Genomic DNA, 26,664 nt, shown 5'->3' with positions numbered 1-26,664 from the left:
CCGGGATCCGTGTGGATCTGTGTGGCACTGCACACGAGCTGCCTAACCCAGGCTGGACTGCCCTCGCCTGGGAGAGGCTGCTCATGAGAACATCCTTATTGGCTAGCATCCTGACTAATGTAGCGTGGGTGCTTCTGACATCACTACCAATGCTTTGCTAGACTCCTTGCTAGACCCTGCACTTCCGAAACATGGGTGCTCTTGCAGAAGGGTGCAAATACTTTGGCGTTGGCCCATGCTCCAGAAGCATTCTGTTGGAGTAGAAACACACTGCTTAGAGTAAAAATATTTCCGCTCTAACAGAGTGCTTCTGGAGTGCAGGCAAGCTCCAAAAGTGTCTGCACTCTTGCACAAGAGCACCCACACTTTGGAAGGACGGGAACTAGTGCCAGGGCTAGAGGAGCATCGGTGCTGATGTTGGAACCCAGGCTGCAATAGTTAGGATGTCAGCTGCTGCTTTTTTGTTGTTGTTGTTTTGCCTTTTATTTCACAGGTGTTGTAATGCAATCGTTTCTACTGCTTTGAGTTGCCAGGTTCCACTTCCAATCCGTTCCTGTGTCTTCTGAAGCAGGAATACTGCTGGCAGGAATATTTTTTCTCATCAGAGTGTGTCAGTGATAAGAAAAAAGTGCACCCGCCAATGTCTCGTCCCTAGTATACAGGTCAATATAATTGCAAGATAGGGAGAGGGAGAGAGAGGAGAGCTGGTCTTCTGGTAGCAAGCATGGCTTGTCCCCTTAGCTAAGCAGGGTCTGCCCTGATTGCATATGGATGGGAGACTAGAAGTGTGAATATTGTAAGATATTCCACTCAGGGGATGGAGCCGCTCTGGGAAGAGCAGAAGGTTCCAAGTTCCCTCCCTGGCTTCTCCAAGATAGGGCTGAGAGAGATTCCTGCCTGCAACCTTGGAGAAGCCGCTGCCAGTCAGTGTAGACAATACTGAGCAAGATGGACCTATGGTCTGACTCATTATATGGCAGCTTCCTATGTTCCAAGGGCCATTGAGGAGGCTTATCAATGAAACTCCTCTTAGAGTCACAGTATAATAACTTCAGACTTGAGAAATAAAGAATAGACAATTGACAGAGGCAAACAGAGTGGCAGAACAAAGAAGCATTAACAGAGGCTGGTCAAGTAAAAGAAAGCAGTAGGATACGCACTGTATTTTTAAAATTCCCATATTTCTTCCTTATGAACAGATTAGAGGGACCATTTTTCCAATATTATTTTATAATTTATGTTTACATTTATATCCTGCTCTTCCTCCAAAGAGCTCAAGGCAGTGTTCATGGTTTTTCCCCCCTCACAGCAACCCTGTGAGGTAGGCTAGGCTGAGAGATCCAGTCACACAGTAAGTTTCATGGCTGAATGGGGATTTGAACTTAGGTCTCCCCGGTCCTAGTCCAAAACTCTAACCACTACAGCACACTGGCACTTTCCTGGATATTAAGTGAATGAATAATTTAATAGACACTTAATACATTATTAAAACTGCATGTGTTAGTCCAAAAAATGTGTTTAAATGTCATTGGGCTATATGTTTATACTTTAAGTCAAAATGACATTGGTCAGGATCCAAATAGCTGGTCAGCTATGTGTGGTTTTAATTCATAATACCTGAAGAGGAGCCTTCCATGCTGAATGACTGAAGATTTGAAACTGAGGAGAATGGCAAAAGCAGCTTGTGATAAGTCATTGGTGTCTATTGTTATCATGGTCATTGTATGTAATGAACATTATGTATGAGAATATTAAACATTCCATATGGTTTAATTACAATCATTGATATGTCTGAGATTTTGTTTTGTTAAACTGCAATATGTGTTGCTTTTGTCCTCCCCCCACCCTTTTTTTGCCTCAGATGTACTTGCAAAAAGGGCTACGTAGGTGATGGATTTATATGCTATGGAAACATCATGGACCGAATCAGAGACATAAACACCAAATCCGGAGGACAGTGGGAAGGACAACTAACATATGCTATAGAACTCTTTGGTATGTTGACATGTTCAACAAATAAGGTTGAATCAGAAGACCTGTCAATTATGAAATATACTGCAGTTGTCTGAGCCCTACAATTTAACTTTTCTGTCCACCAGAAACATTTCTCATTCTAGACCCAGATGGGATGAAATGTTTAGTAGTAATTTTTTTTTTAATTTAAATTAGAAATCAATTTTTTACAATAGAAGAGTGGTTCTAGCCCTGTGCAGGTGTTGTGCCTGCCATGTACTGCAAACACATGAGGAAAACAAGTGGAAGCATGCTAATGATAGATACACTCCATGTTGACACAGTCACTGGCCATGCTCCCCTGGGCCTCTCCAAATTTGGCATGGCTCTCTGCAGACCAGTGCCAAATAGATAAAGATTCAGGAGGCATAATCAGTGAGCATGTTGGTGTAGGGGGCATGGCTGCTGGCTGATTTGATTTCTGTTTGCCCCATCATGCATTTGTGGTACATTATTATTATTATTATTATTATTATTATTATTATTATTAATTCAATTTCGATACCGCCCTTCCAAAAATGGCTCAGGGTGGTACATGGCAGACATAACACCTGCATAGGGCTTTTGTCTTGAAGAGGTCTACTGTATTTTTCCTTTCTAGTATCTTGTAGTGCTACCAGTCTAATTCAAGATAAATAACTTGGTCATGCTTGCTATATGGAATCTCCAGGTTCAGAGGCAATGTGCCACTAAAAGAGAAGACTGCTGCATCTGGGCTTCCCAGAGGCATCTGGGTGACTCTCAGTGTAAAGGGAACTGCAGGTTCAGACATTTGGTGAATGTGGTTGGCTGAGGAACCAATGCGGCGAAGCTGTCCTCTGTGGGATTGTGACTGAATGCCTCACTGTGAAAAGCAGGATGATGTACTAGATTGGCTTTGGCCTGACCCATCAATGTTTTTCTTATATTCTCCATGAAGTCAGTTGTGTGATGTTGAAATAAGCTCATAACCCTTATGCATCTCTCTTCATATCCACATCCATAGAGTTGCAATGGACCCAAAAGCCATCAAATCTATTGCTCTAGGCAGTAATATCAATTGACCAGCCCCTCTACAATACAACCTATGCAATCCAAAGCACAATGTGCTTCAAGATGAAAGCAGGTGCCCTACAGAAAAAGGCTTACAAGCAATGAACTATACTGTGCTATACTGTGCTATAGGCAGAAAGAGAGGGAGCAAAGAGATCAGGGGACTAGCTGAGCAGGGTACTTGGAGTCTGCATGGCTGGAGAAGTTTCAAACATGCAGGCACTCTCTGGGTGCAATTTTCATAAAGGCATACCTTGCTTATTTTCATAATTCATAGAATTTTAGGTTAGAGGGGAACCTTAGAGGTCTTATAGTCTACCAGCCTGCTCAATCCAGGAAACTGTGCAGTATCCCTGACAAATGGCCATCCATCCAGCCTCTGAAAACTTCCAGTGAAGGAGAGTAGGGATACGTGGAATGTTTCACCTCTGAACGAGCCATTTCAAACAGTCTGAGCTCAAAACAGAATCCCCTTTAAAGCGGGGGGGGGGGTCTGTTTCAAGCTTGGAACAGAACGAACCATTCTGAGGCAGAATGTTTCAACGAGTGCCATTTTTTAATCCAAAATGGTGCTTTTCTGGCCTCTGTGCACGCACAGCGGTCATTTGTGTGGTCCACACCACCATGCAAATGGCCACCACATGTGCACAGAGACCAAAAGCATGCCATTTTGTAATCCAAAATGGCACTCTGAATGTCCCATTCTGAATGGGGTCATTCCCTCGGAACAACCAGCTCACCTGGTTGATCTGGCAGAATGATCTGCAGATTTTTCATTCCATTCCAAGCTTGGAATGAAATGCAAAATTTGTTACACGCACACCCCTGTAGGAGAGCCCACCACCACTACATGAGACAAAATGTTCCCCTGTTGAAAAACTCTTACAGTTAGGAAATTCCTCCTAGGTCTAGAGCAAATCTTCTTCCCTGTAATTTCAATCTATTGGTTCTAGTCATGCCCTAGTGATCAACAGAGGAAAAGTCCTCTCCTTCTGACTTCTCTTCTTCAGGCTAAAAATACCTAAATATACCCAGCTCCTTCAATTGTTCCTCATAGGACTTGATTCCTAGACACACACACACACCCTCGCCATCTTTTTGCCCTCTTCTGGTCCCATTCAAAACCAACTGTCTAACAAAACTCAGAGCGTGGTTGGAAGGCACATGATGCAGCTGCCTGACTGAAGCTTGAAATTGAGCCTGTCTGGGTCTGATCAGTGCCAGGATGGGAGACTGCCTGGGAACCCCATGTATGCTGTCTTGCATTCCACCATAGAAGAAAGGTGGGATATTAATGGAATGGAATAATAACTTGTAATCCTATCCCATTTAAATGTCAGCATTTGCTTCCTTGTAAATGCCAAACTAAGCAAGATGTTTTTGTCCATTCTAATGTGCAGTGTCACAAATTGCCATTGCAAATCAATGTAGACATGTCTCCTCTATTGGTTCTGACATTTCAAACACTATACTCTTACAGGAGAAGTGGAAGGAAGAAGCTTGTTGACTTGTAGAGGAAACAGGATGAATGTGAATGGTAGAGGAAACTGCTGATGGGAGATAGTAACAACTCTGTCCCCTATAATTAGCTTTTGTATTTCGCTTTCAGAGCTCTACTATCAAACATCCTGAAGTTCAGGGGCTCAAAATAAATGCTGTAGATTAATAAATGCTCTCAGAGTAAAAATAGGCAGAAATTATCAGGGGCATCTCTAGCAAGTGATTGGAGATGCACCAGTTGAATTTCTGCCTCCCTGGCCCAAGGGAGCTGAAAGACCAAGACAACGTGTGAGTGCATGGAATCTAATTTGTAAAGTCGACATAGGAAGCTGCCCTATACTGAGTCAGACCATAGGTCCATCGCGCTCAGTATTGTCTGCACAGACTGGCAGTGGCTTCTCCAAGGTTGCAGGCAGGAATCTCTCTCAGCCCTATCTTGGAGAAGCCAGGGAGGGAACTTGGAACCTAGATGCTCTTCCCAGAGCGGCTCCATCTCCTAAGTGGAATATCTTTCAGCGCTCACACTTCTAGTCTCCCTTTCGTATGCATTCAGGGTGGATCCTGCTTAGTTTAAGGGGACAAGTCATGCTTGCTACCACAAGACCAGCTCTCTTCCCATCATAATATGCAAGGCTGTGCAAAGTCATTGCTTATAAGTGACTAAAGTTATAGTGATCATGTTAAGTTACAATTTTCATGCTTTTTAGAGCATGAGTGATAAATGTACTCTCTTGAATAATTGAACTTAAGCTGAAGGGTGGGTTTTTAAAAATATTTTATCTAGTCCCCATTGAACTTAATGGATGCAGCTGAGGATATGCACACATCCCTCCTTTGACTAGTCAAGTGCAACAGATCTGTCTGGTGATGGATGGTGGCCAGAGTTTGCTTCTGGAAACATCCCATGCATGTTCAATCAGGGGCGGATTAAGTTATTTGCCACCCATAGGCGGCCAAAGATTTGATGCCCCAGCAGTAAGGGAGGAAGGGGGGAATAATTTAAATCAATTTTTTTATGTTTAAAACTGCCACCACACACTTGCATGGCAGCGAGAGCTCCTTCACACCCACCCACTTCCCAAATTATGACAGCAGCAGGTCAGAGCAAAACAAATTGCATGGGTGTGTGCAGAAAGGTCCAAAACCAGGAGATTGCAGTCATTTGGGAGGTGGGCATGCTTCAGTTAGGAGGGGTATTGCTGCTCTCTCCACTCTGCGCACCTGTCTTGCTCCGACCTGCTGCCATCATAATCTGGGAGGCGGGCAGGTGCGATGGAGGTCTTGCCGCCATGCTTCTGCGCAGTGGCAATTTTAAACATTTTTTTAAAATTCCATTGAACAAAATTTGCCGCTGGAGGAATTTTGCCACCATAGGCAGTCACCTCTACTGCCTCTCTCTTAGTCCACCAGTTTGTTCAATATGGAGCTGTATCTAACTACAGTGTGTACAGAATCTCAGCCTTCCATTCTTTTTCCATGTTACAAGTATAATCCATTCCAGACCACACACACAACTGTGCAAATTGGAGAGGATGGATCATGTCCTACTTGTTTATAGGTCTACATCTAGAAATGTAATATGTGAAGGAGACGAATGATTTGAAATTCTGTATTGTGCAGATATTCTCATGAGTATCAGTTTCTGGCCAAGAGTAAACATAAAAGCAAACCTGACTTTACTACCAAATAACATGTGGCATCGCCCTAAATGGCCAACCGTGCAAGAGTAATCCTTTTTTTTACAAGTGGTTGTATAATCTGTAGGGGAGTATTTAAATCAACCTCTTATTTATCAGAGGAACCCAGGTTGATGAGAACAGAGCTCATAGAGAAGATCTGGAGACAATTGCTTAAGGTCTAAATCAAGTAAAGGTTTATTTTAAGAAGTTACAAACTTATATAGAAAGCCTGCACCCTGTGCTAGCTACCTCATGATGGAAGAGAGAAGAAAGAACAGACAGAACAAAGAAGAACAAAGAAGTGTCCTAAGAGTTTTAATACAGGAGAACCCTGTGGATCTCAGGTTCAGTATCTGCAGTTTCAGTATCTGCAGTCAGGTAATGGACACCCAACATATGCAGAAAAGACAAAGCAGGAAAAGAGTTGAACCCACATATCTGCAGGTCAGAGATGACTTTGGGAGCCATTTTATAGCTCATTTCTTTTTTAAAAATGGGGGGAAACACAACTTTTGGCCAATTTTTGGCCCTTTGGGGGCACTGACTGCTGGAGACCCATGGAGCACAGTAGGGCACTTTGTCGTGCTTTTTCTGGTATTTGGGGGCTGGTTTTTGGCCAATTTCTTTTTGTTAATGGGGGAAATGCCATTTTGGGCTGATTTCCGGCCGATTTCCAGCCCTTGGGTAACAGTGAGGGACTGCTGAGGACCCATGGAGCATGGTAGGGCACTTTGCCGTGTTTTTGGGGGGTCAATTTCTTTTATAAAATGGGGGCACAATTGTTGGCTGATACCCCCCCTTAGGAACCTAACCCCCATGATTCCATTGCCCCATTTACTCTGTATTTGCGGTTTCAGTATCCACAGCACTAGCCGGGAACGAAACCCCCGTAAATGCCGAGGCTTTCCTGTACACCAATTAGAAGATACTTAGAGCAGAGATATAGAAACAAAAGAGAACCAGGAGACAGTCCTATACTCTCTACCTCTAACCCTAATGTCCCTAGTGGTCAATAGGAGGTATAGGTTTTAAGAGTCGATGCCTATGGAATCACATCTCCAACATCATCGATTTAAATTAAATTAGTTTTATTTTATTTGCATCACTTCCGTTTCCTAACTCCTGTGTTTTTCAACGTTTACATTTCCAATAGTAAAGTTACTATTACTACTACTACTACTTAAATTCCATTTTTCAACAAAAGCTCTCAAAGCATTTATACATCTAAATAAATAAAGAAGAAGAAAGATGGTCCCTGCCCCAAAAGAGCTCAGAATCTAATAATAAACATAAGGTAGACACTAGCAACAACCATTGGAGAGATGCTGTGCTGGGGCTCAGGGGTGTCGATATAACTGAACAAGCAGGGAACATATGTCCCTGGGCCCATGAGGGAGGGGTTCCCACTCTTTGCTCTCTTCTTTTGCTTCCCTATTCACTGGCAAGCTGCTGATTCCTGATTCCTTTGCCAGTGTAGGGAATGTGGGACATTATTTGCACAGGAATAAGGACATGCAGAGGATGTTTTGTTTTTTCCCCATTCCATATAGTTTTTCTGCAGCAAAAATGGGGGTGGGGGAGCAGGGGCAGGGGGAGAAAAACAGAACACAGGGGACCCAGTGGCTCATCTTCACTTCTTGTCCCAGGGTCCATTTCAACCTTGCTCTACCTCTGGGTTAGATAGGGACAGTTGCTCTCCTCCTGCAAAATATATGAGAATCACCACTTTAAAAGGTGCCTCTTTGCTCAGGGGTCAGGTAAACTTGCAACATCTCATGACCCACATTCATTTATAACAATAGTTTTGATTTCCTGTACAAAACTCAAACAGCAAAGGCCAGGAAAATGTGTTATCACAGCTTGTGCTGGATGCTGCGTTTATTTTTAAAGTTGAGTTCCTGAAACCATTTGCAAATATATTAGTCTTGGTCCATGCTGGAATGATTAGATAATGTGTAATTGGGCTGTTCATGTTCCAAACAAATTTTCTGACCACCCTTACATGGCTTTTTAATCTACAGCTCAGTTTTTTGCTATGGTCTGCAACACCATATATATCACCATTCTATAGGTGTTTTTTCACTCTTTATTGTCAATATATATATTATTAGATGAATACAATTAACTGTCAAAAGATCAACAATTACCATAATTATATTAACAAATTACATTATGGTATACTCTCTCTCTCTCTATATATATATATCCTAGGCGTACCCGTTGCTAATCCCATGTGTGGCAGCTCTCATGACGGTTTGCGAGCAGCTGCCCATTAGCGACGGGAATGAGATAAAAATAGGGATGCTGGCCGCCAGCAGGCGGCCAGCTGGTGGGAGCAGGCAGCGGGCCAGCCTAGCCACCGGGAATGGGCGGGTGGGAGGAGGTGGCAGGCTGGTTTTCCACCCACCAGCCAGAAACCACGGGCGGGCGCGGGGGGAGAAGCAGGCGGCCAGCTGCCAGGAGCAGCAGGCGGCGGGCCGGTCTGGCCACCAAAAATTGGCGGGCCGATGGGTGGGTGGGTGGGATGAGGCCAGAAACCATGGGCAGGGCAGGGGAGAAGAAGCCAGGCAAGGGGGAGAAGCAGGCCAGGGGGAGAGGCGGGCAGCGGGGAGAAGTGGGCTGGCCGGGCCTGCGGAGGTGCAGATGCTCTGTGCCCGGCTCAGCTAGTATGTATTATTATTGTTCACTACTTGCTGCATACCTGAGGTTTCCCCCACACCAGGAGCAAGGACCCACTCCTGCCTTCTCCTTTGGTCCACGTTGACACCCAGTACAACTGCACACAACATGTCCACTTTACTAATAGAAACAGTGGGCAACTACAGTGGCTAGGAGACTAGCAACTTAAGGCTTGCCATGCAGCCTAATAAACAGGGAGGGGGAAAATAGTTTTGCTTCACTGTCCTCCCTGCAAAAATACTTTTCACTTCCACAAATATGTCCCTGAGGGCCATGTGACCCCCAAAGACATATTTATGGAAGTGAAAAGAGTTTTTGCAGGAAAGAGAGAGATGAGAAAACTGCTTCTCCCTCCCCGCCCCCGCACACTAAGCAGCATGTCAACCCTTAAGTGCAGCTTGTCTCCCAGCTTCTGGTTCCTTGACATGCTACAGAGAATGTTGACCAGTGGCTTATTTTTTAAAAAAAAATATTTATAGAGACAGTGGAGGAAATGGCCATAGATGGCAGCCTTTGCACAGATTTCCATTATACAGATTTTCTGAAGGAGGTCTCCTTCAGAAGCCTTGGGGCTTTATTGTATACTGAAAAGAGTAAATTGGTGAGAATCCAATAATTAGTTAAACCTGCCTCACTTTGCTTTATCCGTTCTTTTAAAATACATAATCCATTTTTCATAGTATTCATATCCTCTTTTTCTTTCTTCTTCTTAAGAAAATGCCTACAAATGGCCATTAAGTAGTCGAGGACCATTTACAGTTCTTGTTCCAACAAATGATGGGTTCAAAGGCATCCATGTAAGTTGAGTGATCTGATATGGCATTATATTTTAGAAATATTAATAATGCAGAGATTGTTTACTTCTGTTTGGGTCTACAAAGATAATATATTCTTTCTTAGACACTGAGGAAACATCTACCTGTTAGGGATGTGCATGGAACCGGCTGGCCCAATTCGGTTTGAGGCCAGAGCAGCCTTGAATCCAACCGGGCCAGTTCGGTCTGGCACCCCCTCAAACCCTGCCCCCCGGTTCGGTTCAGTTTGGGGGGGTTGCGATCTTTAAAATCTTTTAATTTTTTTGTATTTTATCTTTTACTCCCCTCAGGGGAGTCCCTGGAGGTGGCGGAGGGGTCCGCAGAGGTCCCCCCTCCCCCCGCCGGCCTTTTAAATCACCCCCTCACTCAGTTCAGGCACTCTTCAGCCAGTTTTTAGCCTTCGCCCAGCTGCCATGTTGGGAGCCGGGCACCCAACGGTGGGCCGCCCAACACAACTTGGGCCAGCACCACAGCAACTACATCACCCGGGAAAGAGGACTGGGGGGGTAGGGATGTGGAGGCCCTGGACTTCGGCCCAGAAGTCCAGGAGTAAGAGCACCTCTGGTCATGGGTACCTATTGGCAAGTGCCAGTGACACTGCTGGTAGCCTGCAACACATTATTTCACACCCTATACCTTCAACATTTTGAAACCTTTCAATGTTTTTACTAGATTAGAGCCAAATGCTCCCTGCCCTACCTCTCAATCAAGAACACTCATTTTTGGACTAGAGCTTTGGCAGGCATCTTGAAGGAATGGATAATATTTTCTCTATCCCATGGGCTTCTGCCAAGCAATCCCCTGGCATTTGGTGAAACCTGTTCCAGTTTTTTAAATGTTCCTACTTACCCTGCCTCATCTATGCTTTTCCTCACTGCAGTTCTTGGGGGGAAAGATATTTGGGTGGCTTTCTCTCATCACTGCTTGAAAATCACTGGTTCTCCAAATAGTTACTTTAAATATGTATATTTAAAATTAAAATACAGACAGCAAGGTAACACAGTATCCTATTTGCTTTCTTATTAACCTTCCAGTTTAAAGATCTTCTTTCTAATAAAGAGAGTGCCCAATATTTTGTGAAACTCCACATAATTGCTGGTCACCTGGACCTAAATGGATTGAATAATACAAGTACAGTTTACACGATGACTGGCAAGCCCGGGGACATATTAAATGATGAAAAGGTAATCAATGATTTTAACTTTATTACTGAGGCATTGCCAACCATGGGCAAATTTAAGTATTGTTTGGCAGAGTTTAAAGTGTTTTGTACTAATTTTACATTGACTGATTGCTCTCATGTTTAAAGTTACATTGTAATTTTTAATTGTATTCTATGGATACTGGCTGACATCCAGACTAATTTACTGAATATTACTACTCAGGAGCTACTCTAGAGAAGTACTTGTTTGACACAAATGCATTCATCACATGTGAACCAAGAGGGAACTCAGAGTACTGCCTCTGAGTACCAGTTGCAGGGGAGTAACAGCAGGAGGGAGGGCATGCCCTCAACTCCTGCCTGTAGGCTTCCAGCGGCATCTGGTGGGCCACTGTGCGAAACAGGATGCTGGACTAGATGGGCCTTCGGACTGATCCAGCAGGGCTGTTCTTACATTCTTATGAACAAGTTTCAGAACTACTAATACAGGAGAACCTGGTTAATCATGGGTCCAGCACCCACAGTTTCATGTTCTCGTGGTTGGGTAATGGACACCTGACCTTGGTAGACACAGAGGGGACAGGAAAGGGGTTCAATCCGTGGGTCGGGGTGGCTGGAAATGAGCTCGGCTCATTTGGCGGGACCGATCATGTTTGAACGCGCTTCTCCAGGCGATCACTGACTTCGGGAGCCATTTTGTGGCTTGTTTCTTTTTAAAAATTGGACAAAAAAGCAATTTCCAGCCTATTTTTTACTCTTGGGGGCATCTTTGGACTCCTTGGGGGCAGTGGAGCAGGTAGAGCACATTATTTGGGGGGTGATTTGGGGGTGATTTGAGGCAGTGTGGGAACATAACCCCCCCAATTTGCATTTGCTTTAATGCTTCATTATTTGTTTATTCACTATCCCCCTGCTTGCGGAACTACTACAAATACACTCTTCAACCAAAATACTCAAAGCAGTTTACATATAAAAATAAATACATAAATAAGATAGTCCCCTGTCTCCAAATGGCTCACAATCTAAAAAGAAGCATAAGGTAGATAACAGCAACAGCCACTGGAGGGATGCTGTGTTGGGGTTGGATATGGCCAGTTGCTTTCCCCCTGCTACAGAAACTGCCTCATTAAGCCCAGTCCTGTCTACTTCAACAAGGGATGTCCAAATGGACTCGAGTTGAATCAATTCGAGCTCAAATTGGGATGATTCCAGTAATTCAAACTCAAATCAAATCACCCCTAAAATAAAGAGCCTAATTCAAGTTCAAATTGAATCAGTCCCAATTTGAGCTCAAATTGATTTGAGTGATTAGAGTGACAAGCGCCATTTTGTAGCACCCAGTGGCTTTAATAATGGGCTGCTGTGCCCCCTCACCACACACACACACACACACACACACACACACACACACACACTTCTTTTGCAGCCCCAAGCTGCACCTTTTCTGCTGTGGTCTGTGTGCCTGGTTGATTCATTTTTTGTTTTTGTAGGCTGGTGTGTTCTGTCTGGTGCCCAGCCTGCCAGGGTCTCTCTCTGTTTCCCTTTATTTGTTATTTGTTTTCTTGTTTTGTTTGTTTGGGTGGGAGGGTGCCTGACTGGTGCCCACCTGCCCTCCCCACCAGCAGTCAAGTCCCACTATCTGCTCAGCCCAAGAGTGCCTCTGAGAGCAACACCTGGTAGACTCCAGCCAAAGATGCCAGAAGCCCCCAGCAGAAGACGCCAAAAATGTGAGACACACACCCCCACCCCACCTTAGGTTGTAGAACTTAGTTCTTTAACTAGAGCCTAGTTTGGGGAAGGGAGGGATTAGGTACTGGTAGGACAGGATGGTGGGGTGGGTTAGAGAGGCCACAGTAAACCCCTGCCCCTTGCCTTCCCTTGCCTTACTTGCCCCATTGTTGCCCAGTCCCCTCAACAATAACAAAAAAGCCCCACTCCCCAAATAAACCCTGCTTCTTTATTGGGGAGGGGGGTTTAATTTTTCTATCTTCTGTGTGTGCACCACAATGCTGTAGATAATGCTGTGCATGGCACACAGAACAGACAGACCACCCCTGGGCCCCTACCCCCTTAAAGGGGGTATGCTGCCCCCCATACTGCCCCCTTAAAGGTGCTTCTTCTAACCCCCACCCCTGCATCAAGTCAGGGTTTTTTTAAAAAACAAAACCCAAGATTTCTGGGATGGTGCAAAGCAGAGCCAGGAGCAGAGTGTCAGGCAGAGAGGGGTGATGCTGCTGATCATGGTGGGGTGACAACGAGAGGGGCCTACTGCCCGAGTCAACCCCATTGACGGTGTGCTCAGGCTCTCCTTTCCTGAGGAGCCTAGTCCCGCAGCACAGCTGCCTGTGGCAGTTGCGTAGAATTGTGGGGGGCAGGGGAGAGAAGCTTTTCTGGTGGCAGCAGAGGAGAAGGGTGTCATTGGCTGCTAGCCCAGTCAGATCACTCTTCCTATCCTCCCCAGTCTCCATTGGCAGTACAATACCTGCTGCCACCCCAGCTGAGATTGAGGAGGAACAGGAACTACTTCCAATTTCTGGTCCTTCTTAGCCCTGGACAGAGGGTGATGAGGGCGGTGGTGGCAGCCACAGAACAAACCAGCAGCCCCAGTGCCACCACCACCACCTGGCCCCAGAATAAGAACAGCATGGTGTGGGACCACTTTGAGCTCCGCCATGGTGACCCACACCATGCCGCCTGCATTCACTGTGAGAAACAGGTCAGCAAGGGAAGGGACCCTACGCGTCTTACAAAAACCAGGGATGCTGCAGCACCTGCGATAGCATCACCTGGGGGATCATGCTCCTGCTGGCATCAATAGGCCTGGTGTGTCCTCTTCTAGTGGCAAGGCACCTTGTCCTGTTCAAAGCAGGGGAGTACAGAGGGTACATCAGTGGGTGCAGTTTGTGGGCAAGCGGTCCTGTCACTCAGAGCCTCATTTCATCACCCGGGCCATTGGGGAGTTGATCACTTTGGACAACCAACCATTCCAGGTGGTGGAGAATGCCGGATTGTGCTGGCTAGGGGTGTGCATGGAACCATCTGGCCCGGTTCAGTTTGGGCCAGTTCAGTCCGGCCCCCAGCGAACAGTCCCCCGGTCTGGTCCGGTCCGGTTCCGGACCGGTCCGTGAACTTTTTTTTAAAAAAAATTAAATTAAAAGTAAGTACCTGTAGCCCCTTCGGGGGGCTTGTTGTAGCCGTGGGGGGGAGCACGAGGGTTCCTTCTCCCCCCGCTGGCCTCCCTCATCACTGCCACGGCTGGGTCAATTTAGCCTTTTTGGCCCTTTCAGGCCTCTGTAAGGGTGAGCGGACGCCATTTTGGCCGCCACCACACATGCGCAAATGCCCTCTGCGAGGCTGTTGGCCATGCCCAGCCTCACAGAGAGCATCTGTGCATGCGCGGCGGTGTCCAAAATGGCGGCCGCTTGCCTTTATGGAGGCTCGGAAGGGCCAAAAAGGCTACATTGACCTGGCAGCGGCGGTGATGAGGGAGACCGGCGGTGGGAGAGGGAACCCTCATGGACACACAAACACACACCCGCGGCTACAACAAGCCCCCCGAAGGGGCTACAGGTGCTTACTTTTAATTTATTTTTATTTATTTTTTTAAAAAAGTTTGCAGACCTGCCAGAGTGGACCAGCAGTTCGGTTCCGGTCCGGATGGAACGGGGGGTAGGGTTCGGTTTGATCACGTACCCACGAACCCCTGGACCGAACCGTCGGACCACAGGACCAGTTCTGCACATCCCTAGTGCCGGCTGCTCCAGCTACTTGCCCCCGACTACAACATCTCCTCATACAAAATCTTCAGCAGGCAAGTGGTACTCTCCCTGTACCATTGTGCAGTTCAATGCGGGTATGTGGATCAGCCCCAGTGGGAGGCACACTGCTTTCCTATCCCTCATCGCCCACTGGAGGGGGCAGAAGAGTGAGGGGACATCTGCTGCTGGTGGCATGGCCAGCCCTTCCCATGAAGCAAAGCACAGAGGTGGGTTGTGCCTCATGTGGAGATGCTGGACAATGACCACACAGAAGATGAGCTGTCAGCAGCCATTAATTGCTGGGTCAGGGGGATGTCTGTCCAGACAGCCAAACCTTCACTGAGGATTCATGGTCACCAACAATGTTGCCAACAGAACTAAGACAGCCAAACAGGGTCAGTTTTTGTCCATCCATTGTGTGATGCTCAGTCTGAATCTGGTTGTGTGGGATGTTCATGGCCCTTCTGGAGCTGCAGCCAGGCAAGATATCCCTGCTGAAGGTGATGGGCAACGTCTTGCTGCTGCCATGGCCGCTCTTGTGGAGAAGCGCTGCAAGATAGCAGCTTTCTTCCACGGGCGCAAAAAGAGTAGGTGGATGCTCAAGGAAAGGCATCTTGAGCTCTGCCTACCTGAACACCTGATTCCTCAGGATGTTCCAACCTGGTGGAACTCCATCTTTCCCTTGCACCAGTGCCTTCAGGAGCGAAAGGTGGCCATCCATGCCCTGGCAAGGAGGTGTGGCTTGGAAGTGTGCAATCTATTCAACCAGGACTGGGTGCTCCTTTCTGAGGTTGCCTTGGCACTCCAGCCATTCTTTGTTGCCATGAACAGCTTGTGTGCTGAGATAGCAACACTGAACCAGGCTTTGCCCATCGCTCTTCTCAAGAAGACTATGGGTGAGCTCCAGACCACGCTGACCACTGGGTAAGCAATCACCTTGGCATGTTGGCTGAGGACTGGAGTGGTGGATCGGCTCAGCACATCCTTGGGTGTATTGGCAGTGTATGTTTTGTCCTGCCTATGTGACCCAAGGATGAAAGACAAAGCGGCCACCACTGACCAGCCACTTCATTGATGTGGTGATGCTTTGCTCACAGTCTGGCCATGTAGCTTGCTGGGATCTGCCTCAGAGGCTGAGCAGGAGGGAAGGGCTCACCTCATCTGCAACTGGAGTTTGGCGGGCCATGGTTTGGCTAATGTCTGCAGCATGATTTGGAGCTATGATCTGAAACCTTAGCCATGTTTATCTCTGGTTTGGCATTATGTGTGAATGCACCCTAAGTCTCCGCAAACAGCCGGAAATAGCCCTAGTTTTAGGTGTGCAAACAAATTAACCAGGTGTGCAAACAAATTAACCTATATTTCAAATAGCTGGAAATGGGGCTATTTTTGGCCTGTGAACAAAAAAACCGGATCTCTATGACCCACCCATGAATAACAGAAACTGCGATAGGAGAACCCGTGAAAAATGAGGGTCTCCTGTATATCAATCATACAGTTATGTGCTAAATTTGATTCTAAGGGCTAAATTTGATTTTAAGATGTCTTTAGATCTGGTATTAAATGTAACTGAGTGCTGCTCATGATGTAGCTTTACAAGGCAGGTCATGTTTTTTGTTGATGTTAAACATAAATAAGGCATGTGCTATTAGGTAATATTCACATTCACTTCATATTCATTTTCTGGGCCCTTTTAGGACATAAGAATTAGGATACAAGGAGGAAAGAAGAAAGGTAAAATCCTACAAGGGGATATTGTTGCCTCCAATGGCATTGTACACATTATCAGCGATGCCATGGACAACATGGAACCTACTTTTGAAGGTGATAACGAGGTAAGACAAGATATATAAGCCAGTAAATCAGAGTTTAAAGCCACAGTTCTGAAAGCCTCACACAAGCTTTCTTGGGCATTAAGATCCTCTTCAGAGGGCTTTCTGCAGTCCCCCACCACTTGAAGAGAGGCAGGTGGTGATCCATGACACAGCCTTTGGTGTCATGGTACACTGCCTCTGGAATGTTCTTTCTAAGGAGGCTTGTGGGACACCAGCTCTGTTATCTGTTTGATGCCAGCTGAAGACCTTATTATCCTTATTATTATGAAGACCACACCATTTAGTATGTGTTAATCCTGATTGATTATTTTATCTGGCTTTCCAGTTTTTACTGCTATGCTGCCTTGTTTTTGTTGTGCTTTTTGTTAGTGATGATGGTTGTTTTGATGATTTCATGTAAACATTTTGCTTGAACTCCAACAGAAGAATGGTACAGAAATGTGATAGATAGATAGATAGATAGATAGATAGATAGATAGATAGATAGATAGACAGACTTTATTACAGTCTTTGATCAGTATTGTGTGTAAATTACCTTTTTGTGTTCATAATAATTAGCACTTGCACTGTATATCACTTTTCCTGCGTGCTCAGAAAGCTTTGCCTGTATTAACTTAGTAATAATTAAAACAACCATATCAAGAGGGATGTGCACAAATTGATTATTTTTATTCAATTTGTACCTGAACTGAATCACCCCTGATTTGTTTTGGGTCTGAATCTCTCCACCCCCCCGGAATCACCCCAGATTTGATTTGTACCCAAATTTTCTGAATCTGAATTTATTCAGGGCAAAAAAAGGGAATTGAAGGGGCAAAAGGGTGGGGTGGGTGGTAGTTCCCAATGGGTGGAAGGTACCACCCAAATTTCAAAGAAATTGGGCAAAGGGGTGATTTTTAAAAATATTTTGAAGTTCACATGTCTTTAAACTTTTCCCCATAGGGAATAATGGAGATTTCAGCAGCCTTATAACTCCACATGGGGGAAACAAGTGTGGCCCAGAATGGGTTGTGTTGGGTGGTAGTGCCCAATGGGTGCAATTTTTTGAAGTTGGTGTGTCTTTGTGGCAGATTTGGGGCAGAAAAAGGGTTCCAGGGGCAGAAGAATGGATCAGGTGGTAGTGCCCCAGTGGGTGCCTGCTACCACCCAGATTTCAAAGAAATTGGTGAAAGGGATGATGTTTTAAAAAAATTGAAGTTGGAGCATCTTTAAGCTTTTCCCCCATAGGAAATAACAGGAGTTTCAGCAGCCCCATAACTCCACTTGGGGGGCACCAGGGTGGCCCAGAGTGGGTTGTGGTGTAGTGCACATAGGATGCCAACCACCTAGAAGCCCATGGGGTACTGGGATTTGTTGTTTTCAGTGTTTGAGGTGTTCTGAGAGTAGATTCTTTGGTGGGAAATGAAAGTGGATTCTAAGTTCATTCATCATTTTGCACCAAAGAAGATTATTAATGAACAATGATGAGCAGTGATAGTGGATTCTAGGTTCATTCATCGTTTTGCACTGAAGAATAGATGATGAATGAACATCTTTGTTTTCATAGGCTCTTTGGCCTATGAAAATTTTCATGCAAGAGGAAGAACATCTTCCTCCAGAGCACTGGAGAGGTGCTGTGCTGAAGCTGAATGGAGCCAATAGTTCTCCATCTGCTAAATATAAGATAATGTCCAATTTTAAAAGTGCCCCATTGCCCCATTTAGCCGTATAACCGTCATGTAAGTATGTCAGTATTACTCCCATATTGCAAATGGAGGATTGAGGTTATGAGCAGTGTTGGGCTACCCAGATTAGGCACTGACTGAGAACACATGCCTATCAGAGGGTCCACCTGACTGTATTGACCCATGACTCATTCTCTCTCTCTCTCTCTCTCTCCCTAAAGGCATTGGAGTCTTGGCAGAGTCTCTAGGCCAGGGTTTCTCAACATGTGGGTTCCCAGATGTTATTGGACTTCAACTCCCATAATCCCCAGTCCCAGCAGCCTTTGGTTGGGAATTATGGGAGTTGAAGTCCAATTACATCTGGTGACCCACACTTTGAGAATCCCTGCTCTAGGCTAGGGAATGCTTCCATTGGCTGGTAGAAAGCAGGAGAAGGCGGAGCTTGGCAAAGAGAATTGTGTGGCAGCATCTCCTCCCATCCTTTTCACCAATGAATGGGCATTCTCACAAAGGCCCCTGCGAACACACAGGGGCTTTTGGAAGCAAAACAACTGGTTAATGAGGAGGGCAACAGATGGAGGACCTGCCTAGGGATTCAGCAACAGTGGCAGCTCTTCTTATTCCTATCCTCTATCACCACTGTGAATAAGACTGGGACTCTCCATCTTCCTACTCTCCAAGGGTGGGAGGAGGAGGAACTGCCGCCGCCACCAAAGATTCTCCCCCATTTGCTGATGAAAGGAGCCATCACCCATTGCTCATCACCTGCTGCCATCTCCAGGAAACTTGGGGGATAGGGAGCCCAACGCACCATGGGGGAGCCACTACCAGGCTTTTCCCCAGAGACCTCTGCAACATGGTGCCACCTTTGGTTGAGGGTTAGAGATACTGGCTTGCCTGAAGCCACCTAGTGAGAGTGGGAGCTTCTTGCCTCATACTTTTAGTTATTGCACTACAATGGCTTCCAGAAAACTAGACATTTGTGTTAATTCAGAGGTGCACTGGAGTTTAGTGTGGGTTAACATAGCAATGTAACAAATGATTACAGTAACGTAGTTGAGCCCTGGTAAAGTGCAGCTCATGTACATCTTTACTAAGGTTTTTAATATTCAAATTAACATTAATCTATTTTTGTTTTAGAAATCTATAATGGCATTGCTTCAAGACAAAACAAGATTTAGCATATTTAGATCAATGTTAGAGGTAAGACTTCTTTTAAAAAAACAACCAAATTTGCAAAGCATTTCTAAAAGGTGCATATGAACGACTGCATGTTCTCCCCTGTTCCCCATTCTTTTAAAAACAGAATCATATCATGGGATCATACTTGTATATGCATAGTGGACCTAGTACAATTTTCATTCCCACCAATGATGCTTTGGAGAACCTGAAAGACGGAGCACTGGACTACCTGTTATCAAGTAAGGTATAAGTCTTTAAATAATGCATATCACCTTTCATGCTTACACAGTAAGAGTATCCACTAGGATATAACCAAGGATCAATTTGGATGTACATAGAAAGCTACCTTATAATGAGACAGACCATTGGTCCATCTAGCTCAGTGTTCTCTACACTGACGGGCAGCATCTCTCTAAGGTTTCCAGCAAGAGTCTTTCCTAGGCCTACCTGGAGATGCCAGAAATTGAACCTAGGACCTCAGATGCTCTACCACTGAGCTATCTACCATTGAGCTATGGCCCCATCCCCAGACAGGGATGGCGTTCCAAAGCCGAGGGGCCACAACTGAAAAGGCCCTGTCTAGCCCAGAAGCAGACTGTTAGGCAATGAAGCTGACACAGGATGGGTGTAATACTCGTGAAGCTACTTGCACCCACAAGCATCCTTGCAGCAGCATTCTGAACCAGCTGAAGCTTCCGAACAGTCTTCAAGGGCAGCCCCACATAGAGCGCATTGCAGTAGTCCAATCTGGATGTTACCAACACATGAGTGACTGAGGTCAGGTCCAACTTCTCCAAGTAGGACCGCAGCTGGAGTACCAGCTGGAGTTGGTAAAAGGTGCTTCTGCACACCGCCGCCACCTGCACCTCCAAGGACAGTGTTGGGTCCAGAAGCATTTTTGTGCTATTGGTATAACTCATTTTCTGAAATAAACTCACATACTCAGTTCAGAACAAGTTATGTTTCTAACTGGCCTTGTGTGTGCGTATGTGCATATGCATGCACATGTGCACATGTGTACACACACCCATGTTCTGCCAATATGACCAATGCTCATGGGCTGAAAACAGCTCAGGCTGTTGAGCTGGGATAACTGAAACCATAGAAGATGGTATTACGTGTAGCTGCAAGGACAGAAGTCGAAATGGGAAGCCTGATGATTTCACAGGATAACATGATAGTTTTACAGAAAGCAATCAAACAGGTTGTTTTCTAAACACACATTTTATCTTGCAACAGCTTTCAAAAAGCAACTTCTGCTCAGAATAAAAATATCTTGTCCCAAGAAATTGTGCAAAAACTTGCCCTTTTTTGTTTTCCATATATGAATATCCTTGGCATATATATATCCTGGCTTATGTAGCCAGCTGTATATTGCGGTTTCCGTATATTGGATTCCTGGGGTGGCTCCAGAGTCCCAGTGCCAGGTTTTGGAAGGCCTTCAGGCAAGATGCCATCCAGTGGGTCCCCTTAAAATGCAAGTAGGATGCTGTTGCACATAATAGCACCAGACTAAGTGCAGGCAAGCAAGCAGGTGGATGGCTGCTGTTCCTCACCAATTGGCAACAGCAGCTTCTGGACTAGAAGGAAAGGGCAAGTTTGCAGATGTGTAAGAGTTGAAGGAGGGTGCCACAGGGGCCTCCCTCCTCCACAGGGGTCTCTGATTGGCAGCAATCTCACTGCAGCGCTGAGAATCTGGCAGGATCCTGAATATGGTGACAGCTTACACCAGTCTTGGGCATCCATAACAATACATGTGACAGAAGTGCTTCTGCAGCTCAGGTGTGTAGTGCAATCTGCGCATCTGAGCTGGGGAGGAGAGCTGGTCTTGTGATAGCAAGCATGAATTGTCCCTTTTGCAAAAGAGGATCCACTCTGATTTGCATTTGGATGGGTGTCTACATGTTAGAGCACTGCCTGCTAGCATTGCTCAAACAGGTTTGACTCTGAACCAGTTTGATATCAGTTCGGATTCACCCCTGCCCCAGTTCAGGGGTTCGTCAAGCCTTTGCGGGGGTTAACCTACCCCTCCGGGGGGCTTCTCCCAGGTGGCAGAGGGGTCTGCAGAGGTTCCCCCACCCCCTGCCAGCCTTCCTTTTTGTAAAAAATCACCTGGTTCAGGCAGCCGGCCCTTTCCAGGCCTATTCTCCGGTGTGGCAACCATTTTGGAGGCCGCCATGCTGCACAGTGGGACCCTGCATGGCCTGGGTCATGACCCCGCCATGCAGGATCCCACTGTGCAGATGCAACAACCTCCAAAACGTCCCCCGCACCAGGGAGTAGGCCCGGAAAGCACCAAAGACACCCATCACCTTGGAGAAGCCCCCTGGAAAGGTAAGTTAAAAGGGGGGGATTTCAAAAAATGTTTGATGAAGCCTTCCCCAGACCAAACTGAACTGGGGTGGGGAGGTCGATGAGAGGCAAAACCAAACTGGCCTGATCCGGTTCAGGTCTGGTTTGAATAACTGAACCGGGCCTGGTGGTTTTGTGCACACCCCAATTGCCTGCTATAAGAAATTCCTCTTAGGGGCTGGGGCTGTAAACTCAGTGGTAGTAAACTCAGTGTAAACTCAGATGGTCCCAGTTTCAATCCCTGGCATCTCCAGGTAGGGCTGGGAGAGATTCCTGCCTGAAACTTCAGAGAGCCATGGCTCAGTCAATGCACATGTCCGAATATGATCTGGTTCATGTTTCTGCGAACTGGTTTGTTACACAAAGGGGTGCCAGTGGCACCTTTAAAAATGAGTACAGCAGGTCCTTACCAGCATGCCACCAATCCATGCAGATTTCTACTGCTGTGGCACTCCCCCAACAGCCCACGCACAGCAGTGGAGTGGCACCAGCATGCACATGGCCTCCACGCCTGCACAGAAGTAATTTGTGTGGTCAGCAACACCACTGGAGCACACTGTTGGGGGGAGCACCACAGAGCAGGAAGCTGCATGGAGCAGTGGTGGCACACTGGTAAGGACCAGCTTTTCTAATTTTTAAAGGTGCCACTCAGTGGCGCGCCCCAGCGCCTCCCTTGGACCAGTGAACCAGTTTGTAGTTTGGCCGAACCGGCATTAACCAGTTTGCAGAACCACAAACCAGTTTGTATTCCGACCTGTGCATGGACTGAGGTTCATGCACAGTTCTAGTCCATGTAGACAATACTGAGTTGGATGGACCCACAACTCTACTGAACTTACTCACTGACTTACTTCCATGTAAATATGTAAAGATCTAAAGGACATAGGAGGCTGCCTTATACAGAGTCCTTGGTAAATGTGCATAGGGTTACAGTTTAAGTGCTGTCAGTGACATATAAAGGGGAAACAATTGCATTATGCCGGTTACATTAAAAGAGGTTCTTTTTTATTTGCACAGGGTTCACGAAAGCTTCATGAGCTAGTCCAGTATCACATTGTATTTCATACTGAGGTTAGTATAACTGACTTCTGTCCGGTGTATATTTGATATCTTTTCATTATAGCAGAGTGTGTTATTGACCTAGTACTCACTTTATGGAGGACAATTTGCTGAGGGGCCCCATGAAACCTGGAGCTGGCCCTGACCTGAAGTAGGGCCTCTGAAGATTAGCACCAGCAACAGACAAGTTCATATAGGAGCAGGTGGCCGTACTGGAGATCCCTAACCCTGATACAGAAAGAACAATAGTCCTGAGAGGAGACAGGAGATGGCTGTCAGTTAGAGATGCTATTCACACAATGGAGGAAAACTGGGCTAAGGGAGCCCAGCCTGGTTTCCCCCCATCGTAAGAACCCCCGGGCGAGCCTGGTGGTTCAACAGTGGCCAAACTAGCCCTTCTCTTAAAAGATGTTAGTTGAGCGAGCGCTCCGCTGACCCCATTTCTTAATTGTGAGTTGCTGCGGCACAGCTCCGTACTGCAGTGACTCATGAGGAGACAACAACAAGCCTCCTGGCATCGGGGGTCACCCCAGAATGCCTCACGCACTTGCGTGGAGCATCCTGGGACTTCCAGGGACTGGGCGGGCCCTGCCATCCCTACCAGCTCCGTGACGGAGCCTGTAATCATGTGGGTGGCCAATCTAGCTGCCCAGGGAAGGCTGAATATTCGTGTGCTTGACCTGCTCTCCCTGCCAACCCCCTCCTGGCTCTACACGCCGATCGTGTGAAGAGCCTCAGTATCTATTTTAAATGCCCTGTCCATATACCAGTCCAAGACCAATTCATTTCCAAGTTATTAATACACAGGAAACAGATAGGCTTCTCAAAAGGTTTACTTGATGTTATCTAATAAGTGCCAGCGTCTTATTTAATTCAGCAGTTTATACTTGGGGATTCCCTTTGAACTTGTGCTGTTCTTTGTCGAGTCGCATATTGCCATCGCAACCTGCTGAAATGGAAATTAATTGATTGGTTCAACTTTCTGTGATAAGTTGTATGACTTGGATTCTGCCATGTTATAATTTCATGTTGCATATTCTGTTGTGGCCTGAGACTAAGACAGATATAAAGTAAACTAGAATACATTAATGGAACTGAATTGAATTGAGATATGCCTTGAGATGTTTTTGTTAGAAATAATTAAATAAAGTACTTCTCTTTGCTTTGAAAGGAAAGGACTGACTGCAAGGCCTGGATCTAACATTGATATAATTACTGTGAAGTATAAATGCATCTTATGCTCTTGTTTTTTCACAGTTTAATCTTGAATATGCCTAAGAATGTGCTTTTGAACCTTGCTGTGAATGTCACCCTTCTCCTACTGAAATCTTCAATGGCTCTCGTGCCACCACTCACAAACAGCTTGGATATTGTAAGATAGATGTGTGCATGTTGCTTCCAGGCCACTCTAAAGCACGCCCACAATGCTTGTGGAGGTAGGCCTGCTACACGCCTGCTAAGCCCTGCGGAAACGCAGCTGCACTGCTACTGCCATTGGTAGTAACTACATTTTTGCAGTGCTTAGTAAGCATGTAGCAGCTTCCACATGCAGCGAGAGCACTCTTCACAGTGGTCGGGAACCAATGGGTGTGCATCTCTGTTACATGGATGGATATCTGCACAGTTTGTAAACCACTGTCTCTCTAGTTAATACATACCTACATGGAATACGTATGCCCTGCTATCACAAAAAGGAAGCCTCCAATAATGATCTGGAGCAGGAGCCAACTAGGTATACCATTTAGCTATCAAACTCACTTTCACATATTCTTTTTTTTTTAACTGCATATTATTCACTAATTATCTGCTACACAAAAAAGTGACTCTTGCTGTAATATTTAGCATTACACACCCCAGAGTAGGCTTGCAAAACACTGAACTCTCTCTTCTTCCTTTCAGCTGGAAGTCGCCACCCTTATCTCCATGGGGTACATTGAGACTATGGCCCAGCAGCTCATCTATTTTAACATAACTGATAGTGTAAGTACAAGAGAAACCAGTGCTAATTGGTTAATGTTTAATCTGGTCAAACTACTATGGCAGCAGAAGCTACAACCTTCAAAAATGGGCCACATTTGCATATAATGTGGAACCACAGTTGTATGGGAATGCAGTTCTGCAGTACAAATGTGGGCAACTGTCGTAAATCTGTTAGCTCGGCTAACCCAAAAGGATTTACAACCCCTTCAGCTCTCCCCCGTGAGTTAAACAGAAAGCAGCAGCAAAACTGCACAAAGGAAAACGAAAGACTCACAAAGAAAAATAGTAGTAAATGAATAAAGTCCCCTGAACTGAACTAGGTACCCCCCTCTACGATAACTGAGTAATAACTGAAAAGAAAACAACAGAGCAAGGAATGAATAGAACAAAGGACAGCAGAGCAAGGAATTAACAGAACAAGAAACAACAGAGCAGGAAAGAACAGAACAAGGGCAAACTGGAACTCGAAAGGTTGAGGAATTCTAAATAGGAACATGGTCTGAGGTAAGCGAAAGTTGCTAACAGCAATCTGTGCAACTAACAGACTGCTTAATATAGGGCTCAAGATAATCGGCAGCCAATAAGGCTTTCCTGAGTCAGCACTTCTACTTCCCTTCCATTGATATCCTGCGCCTGCATGTCTCCCACTGAGCCTTCCTCTTGAGACATCTTTTCAAGACAGGCGAAATCCCCGCCTCCTCCTGATCAGCCTCCTCAGCTCTCATGTCTGGCAGCTGTCCCGATTCCTCAGCTCCAGAGTCTGTTGTCCCTGCCAAATCCTGTTGCTGAGCTCTGAGCCTGCACTCCCAACCGAGTCCTCCCATTCCTCTTCTGACTCTTCAGAGGTCTGAGCCATGACACCAACCTGGGTTAGATGCGGTGATGAATCTGAGGGTTCAGATTTGGAACTCCAATCTAAACCCCCAGGTTGCAGTGTGTTTCATTGCTGCAACCCGAGGTTCCAGGCAGCCTGTGGTTCCGAATGCTGAAGTACTGCAGGTTGCCTGGCACCTCGGGTTGCAGCAACGAAACACACAGGCAGCCTGCGGTACTTCAGCATTTGGAACCACAGGCTGCTTCTCCTGGAACCGGAGTTGAGGGAGGAAGCTCCTCCCCCAACACTGCCATGATTGGCTGTGTGGGCTGTCCCTCAGTAAAGAAGGAAGCCCGCACAGTGAGCTCCCCCTCCTCTCTGCAATCTCGCTGACTGCAGAGAGACTGATCTCCAGTATATCCACATTCAGACGGGAGAGTTGGGGGGGGGGGGTGCGGAACCACAAGTCAACTGAATCCACAGTCCACTTTAAATGTGAATGTAGCCATGGTCTTTCTTTAAGGGAAGAGTGAATGGCACAACATTTAAGATGTTGTATATTTCTCAAAGTAGCTATCTATCACAATTCAATGAAATGCTGCACAATGTTTGTTAATGTATTTGTGTAGCCTCTTATTGAATTGAAAGCTTTTCAGCCTTCCAGAACATCTGATGATAAAAACCCTGTAATGGAAGACTTAATGAGGTAATTTTGTGTAGTAAATGGTTGTTGTGGAAAGGGGGTTAAGCATCCTTCCCCCTCTGTTGCTTTTCTGCTCCTGATCAGCCCTCTAGATTTAAAAGGGGTCATTTATATAATGCTCTCGGTTTTTGTGTGGAATTTGGTTCTGAGCATGGTTTCTGATAAGGAAAAAATGTGAGTAAGTTATATGGATTGCTAGGCCCACCATTTTTGACATAGGAATGCCAATTTCTGGTGACTTATTTAAAATATATTTTTTAAACCCTCAAATAATATAGTAATTCAGCTCATAGTCAATAAAAGGAATTTAAAATATATAATCAAATTTATCTAAATATGGTATAATTTCTATAGTCATTATTTTTTGTTAATCACTCTTTATAAAATATAAATCATCTATATATTTATTTCTCTAAGACGTACCCATGACTAATGTC

The 26,664-nt window shown here is 45.7% G+C and overlaps 1 protein-coding gene across 2 annotated transcripts in view; it reads left to right on the top strand.

The window, feature by feature from the left end:
- The window catches only part of STAB2 (stabilin 2), a 175,702-nt gene that overhangs the window by 28,193 nt on the left and 120,845 nt on the right, over positions 1-26,664 (top strand). The window contains exons 10-17 of one of the 2 annotated variants that reach the window (XM_053258339.1): positions 1,862-1,995; positions 9,618-9,700; positions 10,753-10,902; positions 16,336-16,473; positions 19,278-19,340; positions 19,444-19,563; positions 22,689-22,742; positions 24,630-24,710. In XM_053258339.1, the coding sequence (XP_053114314.1) occupies positions 1,862-1,995; positions 9,618-9,700; positions 10,753-10,902; positions 16,336-16,473; positions 19,278-19,340; positions 19,444-19,563; positions 22,689-22,742; positions 24,630-24,710 (823 nt within the window). Of the gene's footprint in view, positions 1-1,861; positions 1,996-9,617; positions 9,701-10,752; positions 10,903-12,489; positions 12,608-16,335; positions 16,474-19,277; positions 19,341-19,443; positions 19,564-22,688; positions 22,743-24,629; positions 24,711-26,664 lie in introns of those variants that run through there. The other variant, XM_053258342.1, reaches the window with a different exon arrangement.

The sequence above is a fragment of the Hemicordylus capensis genome, chromosome 5, assembly GCF_027244095.1.
Source record: "Hemicordylus capensis ecotype Gifberg chromosome 5, rHemCap1.1.pri, whole genome shotgun sequence".
In the NCBI taxonomy this organism is placed as follows: domain Eukaryota; kingdom Metazoa; phylum Chordata; class Lepidosauria; order Squamata; family Cordylidae; genus Hemicordylus; species Hemicordylus capensis.
The sequence above is the reverse complement of the archived record's forward strand: the minus strand, read 5'-3'. Positions and strand labels throughout refer to the sequence as shown.